Source organism: Stegostoma tigrinum, chromosome 7, assembly GCF_030684315.1.
Source record: "Stegostoma tigrinum isolate sSteTig4 chromosome 7, sSteTig4.hap1, whole genome shotgun sequence".
Classification (NCBI taxonomy): Eukaryota; Metazoa; Chordata; class Chondrichthyes; order Orectolobiformes; family Stegostomatidae; genus Stegostoma; species Stegostoma tigrinum.
The window spans coordinates 97,342,060-97,369,382 of NC_081360.1; the positions used below are offsets into that span (position 1 = coordinate 97,342,060).

A 27,323-nucleotide genomic window follows, 5' to 3' on the forward strand; every position below is an offset into this window, starting at 1 on the left:
TGAGAAGGAAATGTTTTGTTTTACGCGTGGGTCGATATATTCATTGATGAAGTACGAAAGATGGTAGGGACTAACGGAGCGGATGGCGAACGGTGAGAGCGCAATGGAATGGTCTCGGACTTCAACCAAGAGTCGCGAAATATAAAATGGCGCCCGGCAGCCACGCGCGGCTCACGGCCGTCCGTTGAATTCGGAAGGCGGGAAGGCGGGGGCCAGTTTGCGGCAAGTCGCCAATCACAAGGGCGCATTGGGAGAGGCCGCGCCCCCACGTACGTCAAGGACAGGGTCCGAGCGGAGCGATCTACCCATCCCGCAACTCCGCGGAGTCACGTGAGCGGCTAACGGTGGATTTTTTTTCCGTTTGCCAGTTGGCGTCAAACCGCCTCGTGCGATCCTTCCAGGACCGTTAGCTTATGGTGGACCATTGAAATTGGACAGGGAGGGTTAGCTGAGTGTCCACTGTAGGCAACAGCTGCGACAGCACATCCCCTCCCCTGTAGCTGACCGGACAAACCTGCCAAAACTCGATAGCGAGTTTCAAATCCTGTAGCAGTTGTACAAAATAGAAAAAAAAACACAATGAACATACTTAAACTTCACCGCCCGGTAAGTATCTTTCTCTCATTTTGGCAATCTGTTTTATAACAAACAGAAAAGATTTTCCTCACGTGTTTTTAAGATAGCCTTTGGAGTCAAATTGAAGTTAACAAGCTTTTTAAACCAAAACTAGTTTGTATTGTTTGAAGTTGAGGACTGTTGTGTGATTTTTCTCTGGTTTTTCACTCCATCTTTGGTTTCACTTGGGTTTGGTTCCTTATCAGCGCCCCTGTTCAACGCCATTGTCAAGGATGTAAGCTAACGGTTTCCCCTAATACTTCTCATCCTCCAATGGGTAAAGCCAGTAAAAAGGAAACAGTCATACTTGAAAATGAGCGTTCTGGTCAATGGGCCTCCGAGACAGTCAGACAAGGTGTTTCAGTGTGTAGCATATGCAAGAGCTTACTGAATTTTTATTGCAGGCTGGCATAGTCAGTTTGGAAGTGTTGGCAGTATCAGCTCACCTTGCTTATGACCAATTACATGCACAGCAAGATCCCACCCCTAAAACAACATCTGCACCAAGCTTGTTTTGATGCCATGAGATGGTTTCCACTAGCAGGAAAAGGCACAGATGTAAAGTAAATTGCAGAAGAACCTGAAGGAAATGAGTCCAATTTTATACTGCGGTTGTTATGATTTGGAATGTGTTGTCTAAATGGATGGTGGCCGATAACTGATAACAGGATTTAGACTGGATGAACGCAGAAGGCAAAGCATCAGAGGAGCTGGAAAACTAAAGTTTTGTGTCAAAACCCTTCTTCGGAAAATAAACAGTTCCAGGAGGGAATTTATTAATATTTGAAAAGAGAAACATTTGCTTTGGGAAATTTGATACTATGGAGAATGAGCAGGGAGAATTGGATTAATTGTATAGTTAGTTATTCAGTGAGCCAGGCAATGTACAATGAACTGAATGGTCTCCTTCATTTTGGTTCCTCAATTATTTAGTTGGTCTGTTTTTTTTTGGAAAATTCATTGGGGGGGGGGGAATATCTACCTGTAGCATGCTTGGAGTTGAAAGAGAGTGTATTTTCATTTTGTGCTTTGAAAAATTGTGCAAGCATCATAAATAACTTTTTTTGACAAACCAGTAATTGAAATGGCTACAGATAAATAGGAGCCAAAGGTTGTGTACGGATGCAACTGGGGGACGCCAAGATGTTGATTGATCTATGGATTAATGACGAGTTGACAATTCCAAAGGCTTTTTGCCTGCCAGTAGCTATATTATTCGTCGTGTGGTTCCTGAACGACGAGGGGCTGGGAACAGTAGTGTTTTGATTTCCATCTTCTCAGAAGCTGTCTCTCTATTCTCTGTATTCAAAACTGAAGAAACCTTGTAATCTGTGAATTTTAATTGATAAATCAGAGTCATTTGCAAGTGAACCAATCATCCTGTGCCTCTTGCCAACCAGTGGAAGCATTTGGAGAAGAGTAGCTAGGAAGACACATCTGGATCAACAAGAACAAACACAACAGAATTTGTGGACAAAGACTAATGAATTGTCTTTCCAGTTTTGCCCCTGCATCAATGTATACATTTTTGCCTGTGTTTGTGTAAAGAGAAATTCCTAAGGGGATTAGAGTTTTCATTAGTAGTGTTATACGCCGATAGTATGTGACTGTTTATCTACAGCTAGAATCTAACTATTTGTAATAAATACTTTTGAAGTTCAAAAATCTATCAACTTGGAAGAAATTGAGGAAATCTGTGAATTTGTTTTAAAATCTTTTTAACTTTTGTGATGAACCTGAATAAAGCAGAACTTGATTTCCAATACGATACCCCGGTGAATCATGACAGAATGTTTGGCAAGTGTTATTCAAGTGTGGAATTGATTTGGACACTATTTTCTGAGGTTTGCCATCAAGGACTAATTGAGTATGGTCAGTGCCCTGCTAGATGCAAACAACTGAAGAGACATGCCATTTGATGATGCATCTGTCATTGTTATTGGGTTATATGGCCTGCATACTTGGCATCATATCTGCACTTAAATTTGCAAATGCTAGATTGAATGACTTTGTGACTTGATGGCAACATCCATGTTGCTGCTGCATTGTGGCAGCATGAAATGGTTAACTTCAGCTGTTATAGGGCTGTACAGCTTAGAAATAGACCCTTTTGTCCAACTCGTCCTTGCTGTCCAGATATCCTAAATAAATCTAGTCCCATTTGCTTGCTAAAGATGTTAGCGAGCATTGGTCAATTCAAGAATCTCAAAGCTGTATCATTTATTTTGGCATACAAGTGTTATTAAAACAGAGGTCAACTGTACAAGTTTCAAAGTTCATAATTTTAATTAATATAGACTCAGATAATGGTATCATGAAAGGATCACTGTCATACAGTGTCATGGTGCAAATGTCTATGGCTTCCTTGAGTGGTACATTAATTGATAGGCTAGCATTGTTGAATGAACGTAAGAACATGGCGTCAATATCTATATGCAAGCCCATCATGGTCTTTGCTAAGGTTAAGGAATTCTTTTGTGTGTATGTGGAAAACATGCCCAGAACTGATATGAGCAACAATTTAACTAATTAATGTTGTGTAGATCCAGTCATAAATAAAATAGGGTGTCAACATTTTGTTATGAGTCATATGAAACTGGAGCAGACCAACTTTGAGGTAGAGTAAGTGGGTGTTGCTGAAAAGAATGGGTTTTGGACAGATGCATTTTGTTTCATAGTTGTAGTTTCTGTGTATAATGTAACTCAAAATAAGAATCTACTTTTTGAGAACACCGGGTGAGCTCTGAAAGTGGTTTAATTAGTATGTTAAATAATGCTGACCGTAAAGTATTTCAGTTCTGTTGGCATGATGAGCTGAGAACAAAAACATCAAAATTGAAAACCTCAGTGGTGAAAACTGGATCCTTTCCCTGGTCTTTGGGCAAGACTAGGCATACTTCAGCATATTTTAACAGATTGGTGAAAGGTGTCTGAGTGAGGTTGCTTCATGAATTAGAACCCTGTTCTTAATTTCTATGCATAGAACTTTTGAAGATAAGTGCAAGATTTGTTTATTTCCCACATCAGTCATTGTATAATCACTGACTGACTAAAAATTGCCTTTTAGTGCTGTATCATTACCATTTCTTTTATCTCTCTGTGACGGTGGTGTTGAGCTAAACTTGGATCTGAGAACAAGTGCCATTTTCTAATACAATATACATAGATATTTCCTCCTGAAGGTGATTTCCTAATGTTGTGTAGATCTAAAAGAAATCTCATAATTACTTAATTTTATTCCCTTGCTCATAATTTTGAGGTAGAAAATAATTTCATCACCTGGATCCCTCCAGGGACAATTTTTTTTTCCTTAGGCAAAAGCTAACCTTTCTTCCTGCCATGGATGATATTTAATTTGGCAGGTCTATCTTGGCAGTGGGAGTCTTTATTTCCTTGCCAGAGTCTGCTAGCTTCTTGGCTGAAGGTACTACTTTTATTCAGTCAAGAGGGAATTCTAGAGAATACAAATTTAGGATTGAGTAAGGGTGTCTAACTTGACATTGTAAATAGCATCAAATCCATTTAATTCACTATTGTCCTTCAGGGAAGGAAATCTGCCAAGCTTACCTGATCTCGCCTGCATGTGTCTCCAGGCCCGCAGCAACATGGTTGACTCTTAATGCCCTCTGGGAAATTACAGATTGGCAATAAATACTGGCCTAGCCAATGATAGCCATATCCTGCAAACATTTTTAAAAAAAGACACTGATATTCAAGTTAAATATTTCACGTTCCTCCTACTTAAAATAAAAGGAACACAATGAAAAGAATTACAAGACAATGGGCTGAATGCTGGAAAATTGGATTAGAATAGCTAGATGGTTGTTTTTGACCAGTGCCTGTGTGATGGGCTGACCAGGATTTTTCTGTACTGCAGGTCTGTATGACTCTGTGACTTGATGAAGGTGGATGAATTTTACCCTAGGCTGTTTAAAGGAAGTGTGGGGAAATGGATCATTTTCCTATCCTCATTAGATAGATTCGATCAGGGGCGGCATCGTGGCTCAGCGCTTAGCACAGCTGCCTCACAGTGCCAGGAACCCAGGTTCAATTCCACCCTTGGGCAACTGTCTGTTTGGAGTTTGTACCTTCTCCCTGTGTCTGTGTGGGTTTCCTCTGGGTGCTCTGGTTTCCTTCCACAGTCCAAAGATATGCAGTTTAGGTGGAGTGGCCATGCTAAATTTGCCGTAGTGTTCAGGGATGTGTAGATTAGATGGGTTGTAGGGGTTGGGTCTGGGTTTTGCCTACAGGAAGATATCAATGGTTTGGTTACATAAGTGGAAAAATGGCAAACGGGAATTCAATCTGAAGAAGTGCAAGGTTATGCATTTATGGAGAACAAACTTAAACAAGTCAGTAAATCATTGAGAGGCTGTTGAGTTGAGGAAATGACAGAACTTGAAACGCATGCCTACAGGCCCCTTAAAGTTGCAAGGCAGGTAGATAAGTTGTGAAGAAAGTAAACAAGATGCTTTCCTTCATTGGCCAAAGTATTGAATACGAGAACAGGTTTGTAGTGCTGGAACTATATAAGACACTGGGTAGCCACAGCTAGCGTTTTGTGCATGGTCCTACTCACTACCTTACAGGAAAGACATAACTGTTCTACACAGGTGTAATTTTCAAGCTCTGTCCAGAAAGATTGGATAGTGTGAGGTTGTTTTCCTTAGAACAGAGGAGACTGAGGGATGACTTTATTGAGATGTACAAAAACAACATATGAAAGCATAGGGTTTTTTAGCTCAGATGGCTGCCAAAAGTGCAGGTTTAATTCCAGCACTGGCTAAGGTTACGATGAAGATGTCTCCTTCTTCTCAACTCCTCCCCTTGCTCAAGGTATGGTGACCCTCAGGTTAAAGATACAAGGTACTAAATTGGGGGAGGTCAAATTACATCAGTATTAGGCAGGAGCTAGGTCGTGTTAGTTGTGAGGAGCTGCTATTTGTCAAGCCCACATTTGATATGTGGGAATTGTTTAAAGACCTTCTGAGAGTTCAGGACTAGATGTTCTAGTAAGGAGGAAGGGCAAGATGGCACAGTGAGAGTTCCGTGGATAACTAGGGAGATTATGAATTTAGTCAGAAGGGAAAAACAAAGCATGTATAAGGTTTAGGAAACTAAAATCGGACAGGGCCCATGAGGAATATAAAGAAAGCAGGAAATAACTCAAGTAGGGAATTAGGAGAGCAAGAAGAGGCTATGAAATGACTTTGGCAAGTAGGGTTAAAGAGAATCTCAGAACATTCTATACATATATTTTAAAAACAAGAAGATAATTAGGGAGAAGGTAGGACCACTGGAGGATAAAGGAAGGAACTTGAGCTTGGAGGCAGAGGATGTGGGTGAAACTCTAAATGAGTACCTTGCATTACTAAATACCCAGGAGATAGATATGGAGGATAGAGAGATTTGTGTGGAACATGCTAATATGCCAGGGCATTTTGACATTAAGGAAGAAGTGGTGGTGTTGTGTCACTTGAAGAACATTGAGGAGGATAAGTCCCCAGGGCCTAAAGGTATCTGCCCTGGGTTCTAGAGAGAGGCAAAAGAGGAAATTTCTGGGGACTTGACCAAGATCTTTGTATCCTGATTAGCCACTGTAGAGGTCCCGGAGAATTGATGAATAGCTAATGTTATTCCTCTTTTCAAGAAGGGAAATAGGGATAATGCAGGAAACTGTAGACCAGTGAGCCTTACATCGTTCGGGAAGCTATTGTAGAGAATTCTTAGGGATAGGATTTATGTACATTAGGAAAAGCATGGCCTAATTAGGGAAAGTCAACATGGCTTTGTTCAGGGAAGCATCACCAGACCTGAAATGTTAACTCTGTTTTCTAACAGATGCTGCCAGACCTGCTGAGCTTTTCCAGCAACTTTGTTTTTGCTCAGGGCAGGTCATGTCTTAGTAACTTGACTGAATTTTTTGAGGAGGTGACTAAGGTGATCGATGAGAGTAGAGCAGTGAATGTTGTCTACATGGACTTTAGTAAGATTTTCAACAAGGCCCATCATGGTAGGCTCATCCAGAGATTTAAGATTAATGAGATCCATGGTAACTTGGTTGCATGGATTGCAAATTGGCTTGCCCACAGAAGGCAGAGGATAGTGGTGGAAGGTTGTTTGCCAGGCTGGAAGTTGTGACGTGTAATGTTCTGCAGGGATCTGCACTGGGCCGTCTTCTATTTGATGAAAATCTAGTTGACCGGGGTAGTAAGTTTTCAGATGATCAAAAGATTGGTGGGGTTGTGGTTAGTGTAGAAGGTTGTCAACGGATACAACGGGATATAGGCCAGTTGCAGATATGGGTGGAGAAATGGCAGAGTTTAATCTGTGCAAGTTTGAGATGCTGCACTTTGGAAGATCAAATGTTACGGAAAAGTATAGAGTTAATGGCAATGAACAGCATTGATGTGCAGAGGGACCTTGGGGTTCAAAGCCATAGCTCCCTGAAATGGCCACACGAGTAGAGGTGATGAAGGTTTATTTGCCTTTATTGATTAGGGAATTGAGTACAGGAGCCAGGATATCATGTTGTAGCTTTCTAAGACTTCGGTTAGGCTACACTTTGGAGTATTGCGTTTAATTCTGGTCGCCACATTACAGGAAGGTTGTGGACGCTTTGAAGAGAAGAGGTTTACAAGTATGCTGCCTGGACTGGAGAGTATGAAGTATAATGACAGGCTAGAAAAACTAGGGTTGTTTTCTCTGGAGCGGCAGAGGCTGTGGGGAGACTTGATAGAAATCTATAAAATTTTGAGATGCAGAGATAGACGGTCAGAATATTTTTTCCTCAGAGTTGAAATGTTTAAAACTAGGGGCATGCATTTATTGTGAGGGGTGAAAGGTCAATGGAGATGTGAGGGGAATATTTTTACACAGAAAGTGGTAGGAGTGTAGAATGTGTTGCTGGGGTGGTAGTGAAGGCATTTAAATGCCCCACGATAGGGGCATTTAAAAGACCTTTAGATAAGCACATGAATATGTGAGGAATGCAGGGATATGGACCAAGGGCAAGTAGAAGGCATCAGTTTAATTTGCTCAGAGATAATGGGAACTACAGATGCTGGAGAATTCCAAGATAATAAAATGTGAGGCTGGATGAACACAGCAGGCCAAGCAGCATCTCAGGAGCACAATTTGCTGTCATGTTTGGGGCATCATCATGGGCCAAATGGTCCGTTCCTGTGCTGTACAGTTCTATGTTCAATGTTCTAGTTGTGCCTGTCTAATAGGAGAGCAGCCGTTATAGTACTCTGGGAATATGACTACATTACAAAATAACAAAGGACTTTGAGTGAACAGGGAAGACCTTTTTTTCCCAACAAAGGGATCAATTACAAGGATGTGCAGATTTAAAGTGATCGATTGGTAGAAGAATTAAAGGGAGTGTGAGGAAAGGCTGTTCTGACAAAGCTCACGGTGGGTGTCTGGAATTCGATGTTCAGTTTGTTGGTTGCAATGGAAACTCTCAACTCCCTTTTTTTAAAAAAAAATGTTCTGGATGTGCACCTTAAGCAAGATTACAGATCAAGTGTGGTACATGGGTTAGAATGTGTGGCTAACTTATTCAGCCATAATAGACTTGATGGGTCAAATGGCCTTTTACTGTGCTGCAATATTTCCATGGCTTCTGTGCTTTTTTTTTGCACAAGAAAAGTGAAGTAATTCTACGAAGGCTGGTGTCCCGTCACTATGTTACCCTTTATTTACACGTACATAGTACATGACACTGCTGTAGCTAGCTCCTGAGTGAATGTAATCCCCAACACTCCTGTTGAAAACTGTTAGCCAGGACTCCCTGATTGGAACAAGGTCAGCCGGGTCGACCTTGTCCAAATCAATACAAAAATATATATACTTTCCGTTCTTTTGCTTCCTTTTCAGGTCTTTGCCAGCAGTGTTCTTCTATTCACAGAGTATATTCAAGGCAGACATTGCTAGATTTTAAAGTGAGTTGGGGATAGTATAGGAAAATGGTGTTGTAGTAAATGAAGCACAATCTCGTTGAAATGGAGAACAGGCTTCAGGGACAGAATGGTTCAAAGGGATCTGGGCCAAATGCTGGCAAATGGGATGTATTCAGATTGCGATGTCTGGATGAGTTGGACTGATGGGGTCTCTTTCTGTGCTGTGTGACTGTATGTAGCCATCTAATTCTCATTTAACATAAGTAATGGGCTCTTCTAATGCCAGGACTGCATTTAAGTTTTATATTGACCCCGGATTTTATGATTCTCTGCTCCTGTTCAATGCTATTGTTGCCTATTAGGAATTACATGGTCTAAAGATTCCCAGAAAGACAAAATAAGGTAGGAGTTGGTCTTGGTATTCACTTGTATAAACAATTAATTGAAGTTATGCTGTACATCTGACATTTCAGAAGGTTCCTTGTACTGCAAAGTTTGATGAAGAATTACGTGAGGAGTCAATAGTAGTTATTAAAGGAAAATTGACTGATGATCCCCTCAGGTAACATTAATTTTTAGTATCCAATGATACAATTTACTTATTGTCTAAATGCTATATTCATACTATTTGCACATTTAATATCATGTTAATTTTCAAAGAAACATTTCATGCAAGTTTTCTTTAAGGTTAACTGCTGTTGTTGCTATAAATATTGTAAATAAATGAATCATTGTTTAGGTGCTAAATACCAAATTTGTCCCAGAAATCTTATTTCTTTGCATGTGAGTGAATCATATCGTTGTGTCTGGGATATATTCTAGATAAATGGGGAACATTCAGTTATACCAAGAGTGAGGTGGGAAATATTTAGTTTTAGGATAAATGCACAGCTTTTATTGCTATTTTGCAGATATATTTAATGAGCAATGTGGAAGTACAAAATACACATTTTTGCTTGCTGACCTCGAGGTAGCTTCTGGAGTACAATGGCCAGCATCTTTAAGAAATCCATTAATTTTGAGGCAGAAATAGGAGGAAGAATAATTCCTAAACTACAGCTTTATAACAATGTATTATTTTTAAATTTATATTTCACAATTGTAAAACATGGCACATATGTGTACTTATTATATTACAGCCTGTATTATTTTTTCTTTTTGACTAACCATTTCCTCAAACCCTTTCTGATTTTGTCATGATACTTGACTTTCAACTCCAATATCATGGGCAAAAATGCTATTTTTTTCATAAATACTGAAAGAACTGCGAATGCTGTAAATCTGGAACAAAAACAAATTTCTGGAAAAGCTCAGTAGGTCAGGCAGTATCTTGAAGAAAAGATCAGAGTTAACGTTTCGACTCTGGTGACCCTTCCTCCGATCTGATGGTAGCTTGGAAAATGTCAGTTTATATGCAGAAAATAGAGGGGGGTGGGGTTGAGAGTAAACAATATGATGGAGCCTAAAGAAAAAGAAGAACAGTTGGACAGATAAAGGAGTTGATAACGATCCAACTGGTAGAGTGAATAATTGTTAATGGGGACTGTCAGTGACTAACAATTGCTTTTTTCATGCCTAATGTAAAGCTTCCAACTGCCTCCGTTATTTCTTGTCCTTTATGATGGACCGTCCTTCCTACTCCTGCCTGCCAACTTCTTCCATGTCTGCCTCAGATTAATCTCATGAAAGAGTTTTCGCTTGTTCCTTTGACTCCATCCATTTCAAGAGAATTTACAGTGGGGAAACTAGGAAATTTTGGAAAAACTAAGCAGTTACTTTATACCTTTATGGAAAAACGAGCAAAGAAAATTACAGCACAGGAACAGGCCCTTCGGTCCTCCAAGTCTGCACGGATCCAGATCCTCCATCTAAACCTCTGCTCCCTGTCCATTCATGTATCTGTCTAGATACATCTTAAATGACGCTATCGTGCCCATCTCTACCACCTCCGTTGACAACGCGTTCCAGCACCCACCACCCTCTGCATAAAGAACTTCCCACGCACATCTCCCTTAAACTTTTCCCCTCTCAGCTTGAAATCGTGACCCCTAGTAATTGAGTCCCCCACCCTGGGGGGGGAAAAATCTTACTATCCACCCTGTCTATACCTCTCATGATTTTGTAGACCTCAATCAGGTCCCCTCAACCCCTGTCTTTCAAATGTAAATAATTCTAATCTACTCAACCTCTCTTCATAGCTAACACCCTTCATACCAGGCAACATTCTGATGAACCTCCTCTGCACTCTCTCCAAAGCATCAACATCATTTTGGAAATGTGGCAACCAGAACTGTACGCAGTATTCCAAATGTGGTCAAACCAAAGTCCTATACAACTGTAACATGACCTGACAACTCTTGTACTCAGTGCCCCGTCGGATGAATGAAAGTATGCCATATGCCTTCTTGACCACTCTATTGACCTGCGTTGCCACCTTCAGGGTACAATGGACCAGAATACCCAGATCTCTCTGTGCATTAATTTTCCCCAGGGCTTTTCCATTTACCATAGTGTTCACTCTAGAATTGGATCTTCCAAAATGCATCCCCTCACGTTTGCCTGGATTGAACTCCATCTGTCATTTCTCCGCCCAATTCTCCAATCTGTCTATATTCTGCTGCATTCTCCGACAGTCCCCTTTTCTATCTGCTACTCCACCAGCCTTACTGTCATCTGCAAACTTGGTAATGAGACCATCTCTACCTTCTTCCAGATCAGTTATGTATATCCAGGAAGACGATACAGAAAATCTCTCAAAAGCATTAAGCAATCAAGGGAAAGGTGCTTCTGAGGAGCTAAAAGAAACTGGTATTATTAAATTAGTAGTATTGGAACAAAATCAATAAAATGTGAGGCTGGATGAACACAGCATGCCCAGCAGCATCTCAGGAGCACAAAAGCTGCTGTTTCGGGCCTAGACCCTTCATCAGAGATGGGGATGGGGTGAGGGTTCTGGAATAAATAGGGAGAGAGGGGGAGGCAGACCGAAGATGGAGAAAAGATAATAAGTGGAGAGGAGAGTATAGGTGGGAACGTAGGGAGGGGATAGGTCAGTCCAGGGAAGACGGACAGGTCAAATTCCATCCCCTATTGCCAATTCCTCTGCCTCCGCCGCATCTGCTCCCACAACGAGGCATTCCACTCCCGCACATCCCAGATGTCCAAGTTCTACAAGGACCGCAACTTTCCCCCCACAGTGGTCGAGAACGCACCTCACATTTTATTATCTTGGATTATTCAGCATCTGCAGTTCCCATTATCATTGGAATAAAATTAGCTGGATTGAGAGGTGATAAATATCATGGATCAGATGAGCTTGATCCAAGAATGTTCAGGAAAGTATACCAAACCTTCATTATCTGTGGTGGCTAGGGGCACGCACTGAGCAATCAGACCAGACAGATCTAAGAGGAAAAAGAAGTGGCTCTGGAGCTGATCTGGTGAGTACATGGATCTATAGGTAGCAAACCCACAAATAATGAAGAATGTGTATAGTTTTTGGGATAATGGATGCATTGGTGATTATCTTTCATGATTCTACAGAATCTGGAAAGATTCTTGCTGACTGGAGGATCGTAAATCTAGCCCCCATATTTAAGAAGGGATAGAGGATTTAGAACTACAGGCTTGATAGCTCAATGTTAGTACTAGTTATAAAGGATGTAATAGTGAACACTTGGAAACGAACAGCAAAATTGGGCAGATAATTTTTTGGAACTTTTTGAAGCTGTTACTGTAGCAAGTAAGTAAGAACTAATGAATGTGGTAAATGCATGGCAGATGAAAGATAATGTGGAAAAATGTGAGGTTAACCACTTTGGGACTCAAACAGGAAGGCATATAATTATCTCAATAGCAATAGATTGGGAAAGGGAGGTGCCATGAAAGTTCAGTGTCCATCTACACCAGTCATTGAAAGTAAGCATGCAGGTGCACTGGATGATGAAGAAGGCAAATGGTATGTTGGCCTTCCTAGTGAGAAGGTTTGAGTGCAGGAACAAGAATGTCTTGCTCTAATTGTGCAGGACCTTGGTGAGATCACAGCTTGAGTATTGTATGGAGTTCCTATCTGAGGAAGTATGTTTGAGCTATGGAGGGAGTATAGCAAAGATTTACCAAATTTATTCCTGGGAAGGCAAGACTGACGTATGAGGAGAGACTGGATGATTTAGGGCTATATTTGCTGTTGCTTAGAAGAATGACAGTGCAATCTCATCGACACCTATAAAATACTGACAGACCACAGAGTTAACACAGGAAGGATGTCCTAGACGACTGGGGAGTCTAGAACAATGGGTCACAGTCTTAACGATATGGGGAGGCCATTTAGACTAAGAGGGTAAAGAAATTTCTACTCATAAGAGCCTGTGCAACTCTGCCACAGAAAATGGTTGAAGCCAAAACATTGAATGTTTTCAAAGAGGAGACAAATATAGTTCCTAAGGCAAAACGGATCAAAAGGTATGGGGTGGAAGGGCGCACAGGGTATTGAGTTGGATGATCCCCCATGATTGTATTGTTTTTAAACAGGTTCGAAGGGCCAAACTCATGTCCCTACTTTTTGATGTTTCTATGATATATTTGAATCTTCAGAAGATTTTGACAAAGATCCATTTAGGAGGCTAGTAATAAAATTAGAGCACATGGCTTGGGGAGAATATATGAGTAAGGATTGAGAATTAGCTAATATGGTGTATAAGGTAGGAATAAACGGATCATTTTCAGCATGGCAGACTATTACTTGAAGGGAACCAAAATGGTCAGTGCTAGATCCATAACTGTTAACAATCTATACAAATGATTTGGAACTAGGAACCATTTGTAATATTTCCAAATTTGCTGATGACCACCAGACTAGGTGGGAGTGAAATTTGAGGAGGATGCAAAGAACCTTCAAGAGGACTTGGACAGGCTAAGTGAATGGGCTAGAATATGGCAGATGGACTGTAATGTGAAACAGTGTTAAGATATTCACATTCTTAGAAAACGCAGAGAAGCAGAGTCATTCTTAAACGGTAAGAGGCTGGGTTGTGCAGTTGTCCTAAGGTATCTCAGTGTCCTTGTCCATGAGTCATTAAATCTAGCATATTGATGCAGTAAGCAATTAGGAAGATTGGACACCTATTTCAAGGGGATTTGAGTACAGAACCAAATATGTCTTGGATATAAGAGCTGATCAGGCAAGGATGTAAATATAGAACATAGAACATTACAGCACAGTACAGGCCCTTCGGCCCTCGATGTTGTGCCGACCTGTCATACTGATCTCAAGCCCATCTAACCTACACTATTCCATGTACGTCCATATGCTTGTCCAATGACGACTTAAATGTACCTAAAGTTGACGAATCTACTACCGTTGCAGGCAAAGCGTTCCATCCCCTTACTACTCTGAGTAAAGAAACTACCTCTGACATCTGTCCTATATCTTTCACCCCTCAACTGAAAGCTATGCCCCCTTGTGCTCGCTGTCACCATCCTAGGAAAAAGGCTCTCCCTATCTAACCCTCTGATTATTTTATATGTTTCAATTAAGTCACCTCTCATCCTTCTTCTCTCTAATGAAAACAGCCTCAAGTCCCTCAGCCTTTCCTCGTAAGACCTTCCCTCCATACCAGGCAACATCCTAGTAAATCTCATGTGCACCCTTTCCAAAGCTTCCACATCCTTCTTATAATGCGGTGACCAGAACTGTACGCAATACTCCAAGTGCGGCCGCACCAGAGTTTTGTACAGCTTCACCATAACCTCTTGGTTCCGGAACTTGATCCCTCTATTAATAAAAGCTAAAACACTATGCCTTCTTAACAGCCCTGTCAACCTGGGTGGCAAGTTTTAAGGATCTGTGTACATGGGCACCAATATTGGAGAAATTTAAAGAAGGTTTGCCAGATTAATAACACAAAGAACTGTGGATGCTGTAAATCAGGAGCAAAAACAAAGTTGCTGGAAAAGCTCAGCAGGTCTGTCAACATCTATGAAGGAAAAAACAGAGTTAACATTTTGGGTCCGGTGGCCCTTCCTCCGAACTCAGATTAATTACCAGATTAATGTCAGTTTGTTTTCTCACATCACCCTCGCTTCTTTTGTACATCACTTTAAAACTATGCTGTCTCATCTTTGTACCTTTATAACATTGGGAACAGCTTCAGATGAAACAGAGGTAGAGGAGACGAGTTGCATTTTTGATTACGGGGAGTATCACAGCAATAGTCAGAGATTAAATTATTGAGGGATAATCCAGTGAGGTTTAGTGGGTGGAGCTAAGAAATTAGGGGCTGGTGATGTTATTGGGTTTGTACAATAGGCCCCCAAATAGTCAAACGTAATTAGAGGAACAAATATGTGGGGAAGACTGGGGAGACTTGCAGGAGAAATAGGGCTGTCATAGGGGATTGTAATTACCCTAACATGGACTGGGAAAGTTTCCTCAAGTAGTAGATAGAGGGCCCTTCTCGGAAAGGGGCTAAATCTGACCGAGGGCAGGACAGGTGACAGCGGGGAAGCATTTTGGGACCAGTGACTATAATTCTATTTAAAATAATTACGGAGAGGGATACAACTGGTCCACACATTCAAGTTCTAAATTGGGCAACCGTGAATTTTAATGGAATTAGACTGGAGCTTGCTGACTGGAGCTTGTTGATTGGAGTTGTTTCTCTGCAGACAAAGGGACCTCCAGCAAGTGGGAGGCCTTTGAAAGTTAGGTATCTAGAGTTCAAGGTCTGTATGTTCTGTGAGAGTAAAGGGCAAGGTTGGCAGGAGTAGGGTACCCTGGATGACGAGAGATATTGAAGCTTTGACCAGCAAAGAGAAGGAGGCATGGCTCAGGTACAGGCGGCTGGGATCAAGGGAATCCCTGGGATGTATTTGGGGATACAGGAGTTTACTGAAAAAGGAAATCAGGAGGGCCAAAAGGGGACACAAGATAGCTTTGGCTGTGAAGAATAGGGCAAACCCAAAGAGAGTCTTTAAGTATATTTAAAGAAAAAAGAATAACCAGAGAGAGAATAGGACCCCTCCAGGGCCAAAGTGGACATGTATATGTGGAACCACAGATGATGGGCGAGGCCCTCGATGAATATTTCCTCTCTGTATTTTCCATGGAGAAAGACATGAAGACATGAAGACTTGAGAACTTGGGGAAGTTAGTGCTGATATCTTGGAACAGTTCACACAGTACAGGAGGTGTTGAAAGTATTGAGAATGTATGAAGATGGATAAATCTTCTGGACCTGACCAAATATGTCCGAGAACCCGGCAAGAGGCTAGAGAAGAAATTATGGGAGCCCTGCTTGATACATTTGCATCATCGTTAACCACAGGTGAGGTCCCTGAAAACTGGAGGGTAGCAGGTGTTGTGCCCTTATTCAAGAAGGACTGCAGAGAAAATACTAGGAACCATAGACCAGTAAGCCTAACATCTGTGGTAGGTCAGTTACTTGAGAAGATTCTGTGGGGTAAGATATAAATGCATTTGGAAAGACAGGGTTTGATTAGGAGTAGTCAGCATGGCTTTGTACGTGCGAGACCATGCCTCAAACTTGTCAGAGCTCTTTGATGAAGTGCCCAGGAAAGTTGATGAGGGCAGGGTGGTGGTTGTAGTCTGTGGATTTCAGTAAGGCCTTTGATAAGGTTCCACAAGGTAGACGTCTCTAGAAGGTTAGATAGTATGGAATCCAGGGAGACCTGGTAAACTGGATGCACAATTGACTTGATGGTAGGAAGCAGAGAGTAAAAGTGGAAGAATGCCTGTGGGAGTGGAAGCTTGTGACTAGTGTGCCTCAGAATCATAACTATATTTAATGATTTGGGTGAGAATGTATAAGGCATGATGAGTAAGTTTGCAGGTGACACTAAAATAGGCAGCATCATGGACAGTGAGGAAGATTATCAGAACTTGCAGCAGGATCTTGATCAGCTGGGGAAGTGGACTGAGAAATGGCAAATGGAGTTTAAAGTAGGTAAGTGCGAGGTGTTACTTTGGAAAGTCAAATCAAGGTAGGAGTTTCATGGTGAATGGTAGGGCTTTAAGGAGTATAATGGAACAGAGGGACTTTGGAGTTTAGGTACATGGTTCTCCTGAATGTCAAGTAACAGGTATACATGACAATGAACCAGGCTTTTGGCACACTGGCCTTCATCAGTCAGGCATTGGACGTAGAAGTTGCAAAGATATGATGCTGTTGTGCAGGATGTTGGTGAGGCTGCACTTGGAGTATTGTGTTCAGTTTTGGTCACCTTGCTAAAGGAAGGATGTTATTAAACTGGAAAGAGTGAAGAAAAATTTTACAAGAATGTGGCAGGGGGATGGGAACCAAATATTGCCAGAAAAGAGGTAGAAACGAAAACCTGTAGGGAACTAGATAATGGAGTCAGTGTGACTAAAGGGAATAGTAGTCGAGGAGCAGATGATGAACACAAAGGGACAGGTGGTCTGAGGTGCATTTGTTTTAATGCGAGAAGTGTAGTAGATAAGGCAGATGAGCTTGGGGCTTGGATCGGTACCTGGAGGTATGATGTTATTGCTAATACTGAGACTTGGTTGAGGGAAGGGTGTGATTGGCAACTAGTTGTCCCAGGATATCGATGCTTCAGGCGGGATAGATAGAGAGGGAGGGAAAAGGGGTGGAGGAGTTGCAGTAATGGTCAAAGACGATATCACAGCCGCACTGAAGGAGGCCTCCATGGAGGACTCAAGCAGTGAGGCAATATAGGCAGAACTCAGAAATAGGAAGGATGCAGTAACAATGTTGGGGCTGTACTACAGGCCTCCCAACAGCGAGCATGAGATAGAGGTACAAATATGTAAACAGATAATGGAAAGGTGTAGGAGAAACAGGGTGATGGGAGATTTTAATTTTCCCAACATTGACTGGGATTCACTCAGTGTTAGGGGTCAAGACGGAGCAGAATTTGTAAGGTGTGTCCAGGAGGGTTTTCTGGAGCAGTATGTATGTAGTTCAACTCGGGAAGGGGCCATACTGGAACCGGTGCTGGGGAATGAACTCGGCCAGGTGGTTGATATTACAGTAGGGGTCTACTTTGGAAATAGCGACCACAATTCCGTATGTTTTACATACTCATGGACAAGGATAGGAGTGGTCCTAAAGGAAGAGTACTAAACTGGGGGAAGGCCGACTATACCAAGATTTGGCAGGACCTGAGGAATGTAGATTGGTGGAAACTGTTTGAAGGTAAATCCACATTTGATATGTGGGAGGCTTTTAAGGAGAGGTTGATTAGCGTGCAGGAGAGACATATTCCTGTGAAAATGAGGAATAGAAATGGCGAGATTAAGGAACCATGGATGACAGGTGAAATTGTGAGACTAGCCAAGAGAAAAAAGGAAGCATACATGAGGTCCAGGCGACTGAAGACAGATGACGCTTTGCAAGAATACCGGGAATGTAGAGCGAATCTGAAACGAGGGATTAAGAGGGCCAAGAGAGGACATGAGATATTGCTGGCAAACATGGTTAAGGAAAATCCCAAAGCCTTTTATTCATTTATAAAGAGCAAGAGGGTAACTAGAGAAAGGATTGGCCCACTTAAGGACAAAGAAGGAAAGTTATGCGCTGAGTCAGAGAAAATGGGTGACATTCTTAACGAGTACTTTGCATCGGTATTCAACAAGGAGAAGGACATGACGGATGTTGAGGTTAGGGATAGATGTTTGCTTACTCTAGTTCAAGTTGACATGCAGAAGGAGGACGTGTTAGGTATCCTAAAAGACATTAAGGTGGACAAGTCCCCTTTGTTGCCAGGACTCAAGCGACTGAGTTACAGGGAGAGGTTGGAGAAGCTAGGACTTCTTTCTTTTAGAGCGTAGGAGACTGAGGGGCAGGGGTCTTATAGAAAGATCATGAGAGGCGTAAGTAGGGTGAATGCACATGGTTTTTTTCCCAACGTTGGGGAATCAAGGACTAGACGGCATTAGTTAAAGGTAAGAGAGGAAAGAATAATTGGGCACCTGAAGGGCAACTATCGTTACACAGAGGGTGATACGCATGTGGAATAAGCTGCCAGCAGAAGTGGTTGATGTGAGTACATTAGCAACATTTAACAGACCTTCGGATGAATGCATGGATAGGAAATGTTTAGAAGGATATGGGCCAACTATAGGGAAATGGGGTTAGCGTGGATGAACATTTTGGTCCAGCATAGCCAAGTTTGGGCTGAACGGCTGTAGGACTCTGACTGTATAATTGGACACCTCATGTCATTGATTTGATTTATCAATGTTACATGTAATGAGATACACTGAAAAGTATTGTTTTGCTAACCATCATACTTTGCATAGTAGAGCAATAGAATGGAATGTAGACTGTAGTGTAACACCTACAGAAAAGATGCAGAGAAAGATCAATTCTAATGTGAGAGATCTGTTCATGAGGCTGATAACAGCAGGGAAGAAGCTTTTCTTGAATTTATTGGTACGTGTTTTGAAACTATTTTACCTTCCTGGTGGAAGGGAGTATTACCTGGGTGGGAGGAATCTTTGATTATGTTGGCTGCTTTCCTGTGGCAGTGGAAACTGTAGACAAAGTCAATGGATAGAAGGCTGGCTTGTATGATGGACTGGGCTTCATTCACAGCTCTCTGCAGTTTACTCCTAGATCTAACAGACGTCTAATATAAATTGCTCCTTGCTTTTGTACTTTTTGCTCCTATTAATAAAACTGAGGACACTATGCATTTTGAACTGTTTTCTCCATCTGTCCTACCATCTGCAGTCCACATATACATCCAATGTCCCTGTGTTCCTGCATTGTCTTCAGCATTGTAACCCCAGTTTTATATTATCGTTCAATGTGCTTCAAACCAAAATACATCAGCTCACACTTCTCTGCATTGAATGATCATCTGTCACTTATCTGAAATCAACTCCGTTCTAAATGATTTTGATTACTCTGAATTGTTGCATCACACTCTCCACCACCATCCTGAACCTTATAATACAATTATCACAGTTTCCCCACTGACACTTGATCCACTTGGCCTACCTCATTTCCAAAGACCAGGTCCAACAATGCATCCTACCCTATGCATCTTCTCAAAACTTGCTAGCATCCTACCTTGTTGGACTGGACGCGTATCGCTATAGGAAACTCTCCTCAACACAATCTAGGAACTTTTGCCCCTTGCTGCCCCTCACAGCCAGTACACCAGTCTACATTTGAATAATTAAAGTATCCCATTAATAATAACTCTATAATGTTGGCATATCTCTGTAATTTCCCTACAGATTTATTCCTCTGCATCCTTTCCAGTGGTTACTGGTCTACAGCCTAACTGCACTATATAATTGCATCCTTTTTATTTCTTAGCTCTAGCCAAATTGACTCTGTCCTTGAACCCTCTGAGACATCTTCATTTTACTTTGTTAAAAGTGCTAAGTTATATCTGTTTATTCCTGACTAGTCACCTGCTTTTTTTTAAACAAAATTGTTTCCATCACTAATCAGGCAGACAACGTTTGATCAATTGAGGGAAGAATGAGAACTATTGTATATGTAATATAAGTACCGATAAATAGAAAATCAACACAAGGCTTAGTTCTCCTATTCAATGTATATTTGATATCAAGAAGCTACTCAGTCTTATCTCTCCGTGTATGAGTTAGCAAGGCCACCAGGTTATAATATGACTAACCACAATAGCTGCCTGTTCCTAATAACAGTTATTTAATAAATTGCTTTGAAGTCAATAACAATGTTACTTCTTATCAAGAATATCTTTTCTTTAGATTCGATGTTAATTTTCAGAAGGGCGACCATCCTGATGCAGACATTTTATTTCATTTCAATCCCCGTTTTAAAGAGGACCTTGAGAAAGTGATATTTAATTCTCGGGGACCAGATGGTTGGGGATTTCAGGGTGAGAAGTATGAAAAGATTTCTTCCAGAAATGCTCCATTTAAGCTGGTGTTCATGGTGTGGAACAACTGTTTCCAGGTACTGTTTTGCCAATCTTCTATATAAGGAGAATACCAACTGACACAATTGAAAATGACACAGGATTACACAGTAGAGTATCAATGTACAACATTCAGAATTCTGAGATATGGGTTGATGCCAACTATCTCTTACATCTCAGACTATTTCAGAATATGGAGATCCTAGGTAGAGTCCTGGTGTTTGCCCAAAGGGTGATTGCTTTCTCAGGGCATGCTTGGCACAATAATATTGTTCTTGTACTTTTGAGTAACATACATGCAAACATAGCCTCAAAGATTATAATCTCTGGATTACTGCTGGTGCCACATATTAGTGAGATTAGGAATAGGAGGATAGGGCAAATGAATGCGTGGCTGAGGAACTGGTGCAGGGTTCAGAGGTTCAGATTTTTGGATCACCAAGATCTTTTCTGTGGCAGTAATGACCTGTACAAGAGATAGGTTGCACCTGAACTGGAGGGAGACCCTAAACAATAGTTAAATAAAAGAGAAGGTTGAGGCTAGTATAGAAGTTGAACAGAGCCAGTTAATTAGGGCAGGGAATGAGGGAAGATTGATGTAGTAAAGAAAGAGGCCTAACAAGCAAGACAGATGATCTCAGGGCATGGATGTATATATGCAACTGGAGTATCATAGCAGTTACAGAAACATGGCTGACGGAGGGAGGGACAAGGCTGGCAGCTGTGTTCCGGAGTACAGATTCTACAGGAAAAATAGAAGGGGTAAGGCATTTTTGATTATGGAAAACATCATGACAGCACTTAGAGAAGATATTCCCAAGGAATTGTCCAATGAGGCTATATGGGTGGAACTGAGAAATAAGAAGGGTGTGATCACTTTGATGGGATTGTATCATAGGTGGCTGATAGTCAGTGGGAAATTGTGGACCGAATACGTTGGGAGATTGCAGATATGTTTAAGAATAATAGGGTTGTGGTAGAAGGAAGTTTTAATTTCTCAGATATAGACTGGGACTGCTGTAGTGTTCAGGGCTTAGATGGTCAGGAATTTGTGAAGGGTGTTCAGAAAAAAACTTCTCAATCAATATGTAGATGGCTGAATTAGAGAAGGTGCAAAACTTGACCTCCTCTTCAGAATTAAGGCAGAGCAAGTGACAGAGGTGTTAGTGGGGGAGCACACTTTGGGATCAATGACCACAATTCTAATAGTTTTAAAATTGTTATGGAAAAGGATAGATCTGGTCTGCAAGTTGAAGTTCTGAATTAGGGCAAGGCCAATTTTTGATGGTAATAGACAGGAGCTTTCAAAATCGATTGGGGAAGACTGTTCGCAGGTAAATGGATATGACAGGTGGGAGGCTTTCAAAACTGAGATGAGAGTTCTGACTCCGCATGTTCCTATAAGAGTAAAGGACATGGCTGCCAGGAGCAGAGAACACTGGATGACGAGAGATTTTAAGGCCCAGTTCAAGAAAAAGGAGGAGACTTTTGTCAGATGTAAGCAGCTAGGATCAAGTGAATCCATTGAGGAGTACAGTGGGTGTAGGAGTATGTGTAAGAGGGAATTTGGGAGGGCCAATAGGGAACATGAGATAGCAGATAAGGCAAAAGAGAATCGAGTGATATTGTACAAGTATATCAAGGGCAGAAGAGTAATTAGGGAGAGATTAGGGCCCCTTAAAGATCAATGAGGTAGTCTACTTGAGAAGCCATAGGAAATGAATATTTTTCATCAGTTTTTACTCTGGCGGAAAACCTGGAAGCTAGAGAACTTGAGGAAGAAAATTGTGATGACTTGAAATGAGTCCACATTACAGAAGAGGAGGAGCAGCTGGAGATCTTATAATGCGTAAAGTTAAATCCCCGAGACGTGATTAAGTACATCCCTGACATTGTTGGAAGCTAGGGAGGAAGTTGTGTGGCCTCTAGTTGGGCCACTGTCGTGTCACAGTTCTTCTTAACCTCCCTATTCTATACCCCTATTTATGGAGCTTAGAATGCTGAATGTTTTATTAACAGCTCTCCCTAACTGTCTCAACACCTTTAATGATTTGTGCACATGCACTGTGCTCCTCTGTACCTGTTATTTTATGCTATCTCTCCCTATTCTTTGTACCAAAGTGCATGACCTCACATTTCTGCATTGAACTTTGACTGCATCCTACTCCTCCACCAATTTGTTTATATTCTTTTGGAGTTCCACCCTGTCTTCATCACAATTTACAATTCTCCCGAGCTTTGTGTCATCCACAAGCTTTAAAATTGTTCCCTGCAAACCAAGGTCTATTTCGTTAATATATCAATAAAAGAGAGACCCAATACTAACTGCTTTGGAAATCCACTACAAACTTTCTTCCAACCCATAAAATATTCATTAACCAATTTTTTTTTTGTTTCCCATCTGTTGGCCAATTTTGTACCAATGTTGCCATCTTCCACGATTTTTGTCACAAGTCTGTTGTGTGGCACTCTATCAATCACCTTTTTAGATGTCATTTATGCCACATCAACATCGTCATCAACTCTTTCCATTACCTATTCAAAAACCTCCAGCACATTAGACAGGACTGCAGTTGCATTGGAATCCTTCCTGACTTGGGACACAGACGTGGAATATGGTGTGGCCATCTGTGACTGGGACATTTTCAGTAAGATGTTGGTGAATCTTTGGAATTCTTTATCCCAGTGTTGCGAAGCTTGATCATCGAGCACATTCAAGATTGAAATCGGTAGGTTTCTGGATATTAATGAAACGAAGAGATATCAGAATATCTTGAATGATGGTGTAGAGGTGAATGATCTTGCATCATCTGTTTGAATGGCGAGAAGACTCAATGAGCTGAATGACCAACTTATTGTCTTTTTCTATAAGTGATATCATTAGTGGCCATTTGTTGTATATTTTTGTTTACAACCATTTGTTATATGTTTTACTATAATGTTTTGAATGCACTGTTTGTAGGCTTTTGTTTTGAAATTAATGTATCATTTATGAATAATTTATTCAGGTATCTGTCAATGGTAGACATATCCTTGACTATCCACACCGCTTAGAAGATTGGAAGCCAGATACTGTTATAGTATTTGGCGATATACATGTGGAAAGTATTGATGTTCTCAAACTTTGAGGCTTAAAAGAAAGGTAAATATAATTTGTAACGTAATCTCATGAGTATTAAACTTATATTTATGAAGGTGGGTTTATGGAATATGTGGATTACAGAATCAGTGCTAGCGGTTTAATTTATGACCGTTGAAGCTGAGTACATATAAAAGTGATGATGTGATTGGATACTCTCTGCGAACCATTGATTCACAGTAAGTATTCCATTTGTGTAGTGTTTTAATTGCTGCTGTCAGTTGGTATTGTCTGTGAGAGGCATTATGTGTACATTGATAATTAATCACCTTTACAAAGTTGACCCTTACCTTTGAGGGAGGGGTTAGGATTTATTCCAAGGTGGACTTCAGCTACCTAGATTTGGTGGAGTTTATGCAATCTGACCCAAAGTTGCTTGAGTAGAAATAGAACTTTTTCCAGTAGTGTGAAACAGGTGATAGAGTTGCTGCCCTTAACGTACCTTTCCTGAAATTTGGAATTGTAGGTTAGGAGAGGTTGTCTGATGGCTCACACATCCAATATTGCACATCTGTACACTGTTGAATAAACTTAGTGTTCCCCATCATGGTTTCAACCTATTTCGACGGGTTTGGGCAAAACCTTGTCCATGAAATGAGCTTTCCCAAATGTACAGCTCAGCTATAAAGAACTGGATTGTGCCCCACTGTTGAATAATGTCTGTTATCGGTAGTTAGACCACTTGGGAACTTAAAACCAACATTTCCCAAATGATGGGCAGAAGCAACAGACTTGTGACGTGAGCATTTTTGCAGAAGTGGTGAAAGTCTGCTCCCTGCTGGCAAATTGAGGGACTTCACATAGAAAAATGCTCACACTGAACCAAAAGTTGATACTCCTAGAACCAACTTGCATTCAAATCACTAGACTACACTTCATATCTTTTGTAATTAAGTATTTGACGTGTACATGTGGGAAACTTTTTGTCAAGGTATGTATTATGTCACAATTTTGAAAAGTAATGTCTAACTTTCATAGACGCCTCTCGCTATCATATTCTGTACCTGTTTATTCCATGAGTATGAATCTCCAACGTGCCTATTCAATTTATTGTACTACTATTAACCTCTGCATTTATATCCAAGTATTATACTGGAATTAAACACTTCATTTATAAGTAATTAACTTATAAATGCAATTCAACGCCAATATAATAAACTATATCTAATTTATTATATGTCAATTAAACACTTCTTTATAATTAATTAGCTTGAAATTTAATATGCTGCAGTTAACTCTTCTTTGATAATGAATTAATTTATAATTTATTATGCTGAAATTAAGCACTGTGTTTGCATTCAATTTATTCTACCACCATTAATGTTACGCCACATACACCCAACCTCCGGTGGTGCCATTGGCTTTTGTAATTATACTCCATTTATTACACTGCTGTTAAACTCTGAAGGTTGTCAGTTCCTGTGTCCCAATGTGGTGGTGTAAGTGTGGCAGGGAGCACCATATTTACCGAAAGAGGTACACTTGCCAAGTTGACACCCTCCAGTCAGAGCTACCTATCTGATTCGCACTCTATTTACCACGTTAAACATTCACACCCTCTGCCACCAACAAACAATGACAGCAGTGTGTGCCATCTACACAATGTACTGCAGCAATTCACTGAGACACTTTCACCAGCACCCAAAGTTGCTACAGTGGAAATTTAACTTTTGTCAGTAGCGTAAATCAGGTGACAGTTGCTGCCCGTTATGTTCTTCTGACATTTGGAATGGTACACGAGGTGGATGGCAGATCAAGATCGCGCATTTGTATCCTGTTGAGTAGATTTAAAATGATCCCCATCTCTCTGATTGAATCCTATGGCCACTGGTTTGGACAAAACTCTGTCCATGTAATGAGCTTTCCAAATGTGTGGCTGAGCTGTGAAGAACCCATGGCAACTATCACTTAGAACGAGGAGGCATCCAATCCATGGGAACACCACCATCTGCAAGTTCTCTCCAAAACTTGCATGTTCCTGACTAGAAACATATCACTGTTCCTTCACTTCTGCTGGCCAAAAATTCTTAAAGTCCCACCCAAATACATCTCTGATAATATCCATGTAACATGAACTGTAGTGAATCAAGGTGATGACTCACCATTTTCCTTCTCAAAGATATTTAGAGTTGGGCAACAAATGTTAGCCTTGGGACCAGCTCCTACTTCCCATGAAAGAACTAATAGTTCTGAGAATGTATATTCAGTGTGCCACATTTTGCTCCTGCACTGCAGTCATGATCTGAGTCGCAACATAACAATCTTCCAGACACATGGAGAACTAAAAACCTCACATTTGAAGCTCCAGCATTTTTGTGTAAGGTATGATTGCTTCTAATGTAATGACAACCAGAAGACATAACCTTATCAACCCGGTCAAAGTTTCCTGCCCCTGCAAAGGCAGAGTTGACAGTTTCCAGGCTTGCATTTATACCTGTATTATCCACCATTACCCTCGTCCATGCGTATTGCAAGTATTCCACTACACTATCTAATCACTCATGTATGGCTATTTTATCACACTACTAGTAATTTCAAGCTTGATTACCCAATTTAGTACAATGCAATTAGCACAACATTAATACCAAATTTATCACCATTGATGTTAAACTCCAATTGCCTATCTGTTATTACATTACCATTAATTTTGTGCATGTACATCCAATTATCTCTCTTTCATTAATCTCTGCATCTATTTCCAATTGATTATCTTGCAATTAACCATCGTATTTGCACTCAATTTATTACCTTGTCCTTAATGCCTGTATATGCAAATTATTGTATTACTATTAATGTCATTGTATACATCCCCCCCCCCCAAATCCTTTCTCCTACAGCTGAAGGAACAGAATGAAACTTCTAAAGCAAAATTGAATTACACGTCAAGAGTTGAAATAACAATTTATCGACTTCTGCATTTCTCTTTGCTTATGCTTGAAAATTGTGTTAGTTTGCGATGACTTGAGATCTTTCTTACAATGCCAGTGTTGATTCAAATTAAGCTATTGGGGAATGAAAAGGTGTGTGTTGAGCCATGTGGAAGAATTGCTTATGTATAACTTCATTGTTCGATCTACATTATTTTCAGCTGGACAATTAAAACAGTATCCTCTTTAACAAATCAATGGTATTCACTTCATTTTAATTTATGGTATTATTTGCATATCAAATATCCTTAGAGAATATTCTTAAGGAGTCATCAAATGAGGCCATATGGTTAGAACTTAGAAACAAGAAGGGTATGGTCACTCAGTTGGGACTGTATTATAAAACCCCAAATAGCCAGTGGGTACTAGAGGAGTAGATGTGTAGAGAGACTACAGATAACTGTAGGAATAGTAGAGTAGTGATGGTTGGAGATTTTAATATCCCCTGTACTAACTGTTCTACCCAGCGTATAAAAAGCCTGGACAGGTTGGAATTTGTCAAGTGTGCAAGAAAATTACCTAAATCAATACGTAGGGGGTCCTACTTGGCAGGGTGCAGCGCTGGACCTGCTGTAAGGAAACTAGGTTGGGCAAGCAACTGACGTGTCAGTTGGAGAACACTTTGTGTCCATGACCGTAACTCTCTTGGTTTTAACATAGTTATGGAAAATGATACCACAGGTTAAGGTGCACATGGATGCTAAGGAAATAAGGGAAACAAGTGGTGATGTCTTGAACTACACAGACACTACCAGAGAGGAGGTGTTTGCAGCCTTAAAGCGTATAAAGGTGGATAAACCCCCTGGGTCTTACAAA

General features: G+C 40.8%; 1 protein-coding gene across 2 annotated transcripts in view; it reads left to right on the forward strand.

Moving 5' to 3' along the window:
* Positions 1–296: 296 nt before the first annotated feature.
* The window catches only part of LOC125454053 (galectin-8-like), a 46,248-nt gene continuing 19,221 nt past the window's right edge, over positions 297–27,323 (forward strand). The window contains exons 1-5 of one of the 2 annotated variants that reach the window (XM_048534325.2): positions 297–606; positions 8,996–9,084; positions 20,272–20,479; positions 23,450–23,583; positions 26,418–26,684. In XM_048534325.2, the coding sequence (XP_048390282.1) occupies positions 580–606; positions 8,996–9,084; positions 20,272–20,479; positions 23,450–23,569 (444 nt within the window). In that variant the 5' untranslated portion in view covers positions 297–579 and the 3' untranslated portion in view covers positions 23,570–23,583; positions 26,418–26,684. Of the gene's footprint in view, positions 607–8,995; positions 9,085–20,271; positions 20,480–23,449; positions 23,584–26,417; positions 26,685–27,323 lie in introns of those variants that run through there. The other variant, XM_048534326.2, reaches the window with a different exon arrangement.